The sequence below is a fragment of the Otolemur garnettii genome, unplaced genomic scaffold, assembly GCF_000181295.1.
Source record: "Otolemur garnettii isolate 467f Iridium unplaced genomic scaffold, OtoGar3 scaffold00019, whole genome shotgun sequence".
NCBI classification, from domain to species: Eukaryota; Metazoa; Chordata; class Mammalia; order Primates; family Galagidae; genus Otolemur; species Otolemur garnettii.
The window spans coordinates 27174767-27179988 of NW_003852414.1; the positions used below are offsets into that span (position 1 = coordinate 27174767).

The 5222-nt window shown below is 51.6% G+C and overlaps 1 protein-coding gene across 1 annotated transcript in view; it reads left to right on the forward strand.

Annotated features, from left to right (window-relative positions):
• The window catches only part of ADARB2 (adenosine deaminase, RNA specific B2 (inactive)), a 184645-nt gene that overhangs the window by 160521 nt on the left and 18902 nt on the right, over nt 1–5222 (forward strand). Inside the window, exon 7 of the mRNA XM_023511329.1 lies at nt 1540–1708. Coding sequence (XP_023367097.1) covers nt 1540–1708 — 169 coding nt within the window. The remainder of the gene's footprint in view (nt 1–1539; nt 1709–5222) is intronic.

Consider the following 5222-nt stretch of genomic DNA (forward strand, 5'->3'; position numbering starts at 1 on the left):
CACCATTTTCATAATCACCATCATCACCATCATCATCACTATTATTATCATCACCATCTTCACCACCATTTTCATAATCACCATCATCACCATCACCATTGTCATCATCATCACCACCATCACTGTTGCCACCACCATTTTCATGATCAACATCATCACCACCACCATCACCAACCCACCACCTCACCACCGCCATCATCACCACTATCGTTGCCGTATACCCCCAGTACTAATTAAAGCTCAGAGAAGAGATTAATGCTATCCACATCTGAGGTAGGGCTGAGCGTGCGTTAGCTGTGCTTACTCAGGTTCAATCTCTCCCCTTTGTCCTTCCCTCCACGGAGAACTCACTGAGCAGTCCAGATTGGATCTCATCGAGTATCTGGTTTGTTGTAATGTGGAAAACCCATTTGACACCTCCCAAAAGCTTACTTTCTCCAAGGAAAGCTGCCATCTTTCTTCCCAAGAGGTGGCCTTTATGTACTATGAATGTGTAGTAGAAGAAGTTCAGCTCTTAGAGACAATGAGAAAGTACATTATAAATTTTTTGCACTCCATAGGCAAAAGTTCCCACACAAATCCCTATGTTATTTATTACCCAGCTCCTGGGAGAGAAGGAAGGGAAATTCCATTCTACAACTTCTAAAACTTAAATGGAAACTCTTTTTGAAAGCATCTAATATTAATTTCAGTCATCATATGTGTGTAAATGATGAGCTATGCTATTTTATATGTAATTAACACAAAGTGGTTAACTATTTCCATATTATAATATAATCCAGAAAATATACAGAATTTTTCAAGGAAAAATACCAAATTTAAGCTTCCTCTTGCTCACACGAGTTCCCCAAATGACTGTGGAGTATGGGGTCTGGGTGGGAGGGTGTTGTAGACTCTGGAAAGGAAAGAACACAGACCCCATGAGGGAGCCACAGGGACCCACTCAAGGGCTACCTTTGGGGGCCTTGTGTACACCCTGGGCAGCCGGAGGAATGAAGAAGATCCGAGGTTTCTACCCTGCCCTTCCACACTCGCAATCCCCAGGAATCCTCACAGTCTGGGAGGTAGGCACCATAACCCCCCTCCTTCCAGAGGAGGTTCCACATCATGGCAACTTTAGGTGACTCACCCGAGGTTACACAGCCAGGATCTAGACGAAGGCGGGCCCCACTCATCACCTTCTGTAGGGCCTGCAAGCTCAGCACAAACCAAGTGTCAGGGGGCTCTGTGGCACTGGCCCAGCCACACACAGTCCTGGGCTGCCCTGGGGCTTAGCTGCAGGGTGGTCAGCCCGAGTCTGAGATATTTACCCTCTGGCCATGGCCAGGAGGTCAGCCAATCCCAGGCTAGACAGTGCTGCTCTGTGGCCAGCACTTCACCACATGCTATTGCAGTGAGGGGACCCCCACACCCCACTTCCTGGTACAGCCCCCAGCTATGGCACCAGCTCCCTCTGACTTGGTCTTTGCCGCTCTCTCCCCTCCCGCCCCCTCCTCTGGGGCCCTGCAGGTGCCCCTCACTGCCCCTCTTCTTTCCTAGTGAGCAGCAGCAAACACATCATCCGGAAGTTCCGTGGGCATCTGCGCACCAAGATTGAGTCTGGGGAAGGGACGGTCCCCGTGCGGGGCCCCAGTGCAGTCCAGACCTGGGACGGCGTCCTGCTAGGCGAGCCACTGGTTACCATGTCCTGCACGGACAAGATCGCCAGGTAACAGCTCTCGTGGTTTCCCCTTGCAAAGGCAGTGGTGGTCAACGGTGGAGGTGGCAAGGCCGTTCCTTCAGGGTAACAAGGCCACAGGCTCTGACATGCCCATCCCAATCCTGGGTGAGATCAGAGGAGCAGGGACCTGGTGCCATCCTTGGGTCAGGGGCCTCGTTCATAGCCCTCTTTTCAATTGCCACTTTCAAATTTTATTTTCATACGCTCAAGGCAGAGTGCCTCCTGAGGACCAGCACCCTGCAATCTCAGCTTGCCACTCACACACAAGCCCGGCTTGGGCCTTGTGGATGGACAGAGGATGGACAGAGATACTAAAGGCCCCCCGACCACCCACCTTCCACCAAACCCTGACAGAAGTCCTGGGAAAGACTCCAGGCCTCACTGTCAGCCGGGTGCACCTCCACGCAGAGGGGTCTTGGAGAGGGCAGTGTTAGCCACACTGCCCCACATTCCCCAACACTGAAGCCCATGGGGCACAGGCCATGCCACACTTAGGACTAGCAAATACCTGAGTATGCCTTTAACAGCCCCGAGCGCCTGCCATGGCCTTGCCCTGCAGAGCAGAGCCCCAGACTCAGGGATGAGGGAGGCCACATGTACATGTGATGGGGGGGTCAGGCCAGGTGAGGGGCAGCACACTTGCCCACCTGAGAGGTCCCACCTGCCTGCCTGCGTGTCCCCACCTGCCCTCCCATGTACCCCCACTGACCTCCCAAGCACCCCACTTGACCTCCCAGGAACCCCCACCTGCCCACCCTGTACCCCTACCTGCCCTCCTGGGCTCTGCACCTGCCTACCAGTGGCCCAGGGCTCTCTCCCTTCCTCTGTGCTCAGGTCTGCAGGGTGGCCTCTAGAGGCTCCAAGGCTGCAGGGCAGATGAAACAGCAGAGCATGATTCCAAATCCTCAGGGGAAATTACTGAGTGGCTACAGGAAAAATAGCGCCATTTGCATCCCACTTGACTGCTCCTGGTTGGTGCAGAGCAGGCATCGGCCTAATGACGGAAATCAGAGCCCGTCTTTGCCTCCGTTACCCAATGGCTCATCTTTCAGAAGAAAATGCGTTCCTCCTTTGTATGTTTTCATCGATTCATGGCAGAGAAAAAGCAGCAATTTTCACCTTAACTGAAACTCTAGGTGCCCTAGGACAGCACTGGGCTTTAAATTAATTCTCTGGCTCCCTAGAAAAATGAAGTGAATTAGTGCTGTGGAATCAACATGTGGCCATCTCTGAGCTCCTGAACGTCCCAGACAGCGGATTAAACATGGACCACAAACCCACAGCAGTCGTACACGTCCCCTCCACCATCCAGGACCCGGGAGGATCCTGTACTCTTCTGGAAACGAGAGGGGAGGGTTTAGGGAAACTGCGCAGCCCTGTCTCTGGACACTGGGTGAGAAGCTGGACCATCCAGGACCAAGCCAGACGGCTGGGTGGGCGGAACCCCAGAGTCATGTTTCCTCTTCCCACACAGGGGGTTTTCACTCCCAAGTGAGGTGTAGGGCAGGGGACACACGGCGGGGTGGGGGTGCGGGGACGCAGCCCAGCCCACAGTGCCCTCCTGCCCCTGCTGCCTTTCTGTTTGTCTTCTGCTCTCCCTTCCCATCGTTCCTTCTCTCTGTGTCTCTGGGTCGGTCTCTCTCTCCCTGTCTCTCTCCCTCCGTCCCACCCCTCGCCTCCTCCCTGGCTGCAGTCATCCCATCTCTGTTCCACCCACCCTTCCTCAGCTGACGAGCTCACCACCGTCCACCTTTCTGGTCTTTCCCAATGTCTGTCCTCTGGGGTCCTGCCCTGTCTCCCAGCCCCAGCTCTTGTGCCCAGTACGGTGTGCTCCTGCATCTGAGCTCTGCCCTCCAAGGGCTGGCCTGGCTCCCACCCAGCAAAGTGCCCAGTGAAGTGGGGGCCACGGTGGCTCCTCATTGGCAAGAGTGCTGCCTGCTCCAAGCAGTCCTGTCCAGCCATAGGTGCAGTGACATGAGGATACACCCTTGGCATGAAGTACTTGTGGCCCTGAGCATCAGGCAGGGATGCTGACATCAAGGTGCGGCTGTTTGCAATGGAGCTGCGTTCACCATTGCGGAGGGCAGCATGCATGGTGCTAACCACTCACAACCATGAGTGTCTGTAACACACATTATTTGTACAAAGTCTTCTCAAGGAGACCATCTGATAACGTGCATGTTCAACTGTTTTCTATTCTATACAAAAATAAAAACTAAAAGTAGGGCTTAAATAACATTCAAAACCTGGGACCCTCCATAACAAACACAGGTGAGGCTTTGTGGTTGCCCTCTCTGTGGAGAGTAGGGTCCAGGACACAGAGGGCAGCCTCCAATCCACAGATGATGGCCAGCACATCTGCTCACAGAAAACCCACTTAGGATGCACTGTGCCCAGGCAGGTGTCTGGGCAGGTTCCCCAGAGCTGATTATTAACTTTGCAGCAATTTTGAAAACTAAATGTTGGGGGCGGCACCTGTGGCTCTAAGGAATAGGGCGCCAGCCCCATATGCCAGAGGTGGCGGGTTAAAATCCTAGCCCAGGCCAAAAACTGCAAAAAAAAAAAAAAAAAGAAAGAAAGAAAACTAAATGTTAAACACAGTCATTACTAAAAATAAATTACATTAATTTACAACTAAATAAGTTATGTTAAAACAAAGGTTAAAAAGCACTAGAAACTCATCATTGGTTTTAGAGAAGTTCTGTGCCCAACGGGACCTGCTGATTCTCTTTCCAAAAGAACAACAGTCTTACCCGAGGACACTGAAGCCCACACTCAGATGTATTCAGTAGTTTAGAAATTCCTCTAATAGAAATTCCTCTTAATAGATGTGCTTTATCTGAGTGGCCATAAAGGCCACTCAGCTGACTTTTCCATCCCCTAATTCATATAGCTTCTACCTATTAAAACGAAAATAAATGAATAAAATTGCATCTTAGATAAGGTAGAGAAGGTGTATCCACCGAACAAATCTGTAATTCTCTTTGCAAGTTCCCCTCAATGGCAGTGAAGAATGATCAGGGCCAGCTGGATCAAAAGATCTCTGCATAATCTGCAGTCGTGTGTTTCCCACAGAGATCAGAAGTGCCACACAGGCGCTGGCTCCCATCAGCGAGGCCTGAGTGAAAGCATCCTCTGCATAATTTAATGTCACGAGGTTTTGCTATTAGTCTATAGAAAAATATGGGAACATGTTATAGAAAGCTTATAGAAAGAAATGTTTACAGTGGTTTAAAATGAGTCATGAAGCATCATGGAGAAAACTCTTCTCATATCCCCTGCTTGTCGAGTTTGAACTTCACTGGGGGCAGTGGGAAGACGACAGGTGGTGGTGTCCATGGTGGAGTATGTGGCAGTGTACGGCTCGTACCCTGGGGCTGGTGTCCGTGGTGGTGTTCATGGCAGGGAACACAATGGTGCTTGCAGTGGTATCCAGAGTGGTGTCTGTGGTGGCCTCTGTGGTGGCGTCTGTGGTGGCGTCTGTGGTGGCGTCTGTGGTGGC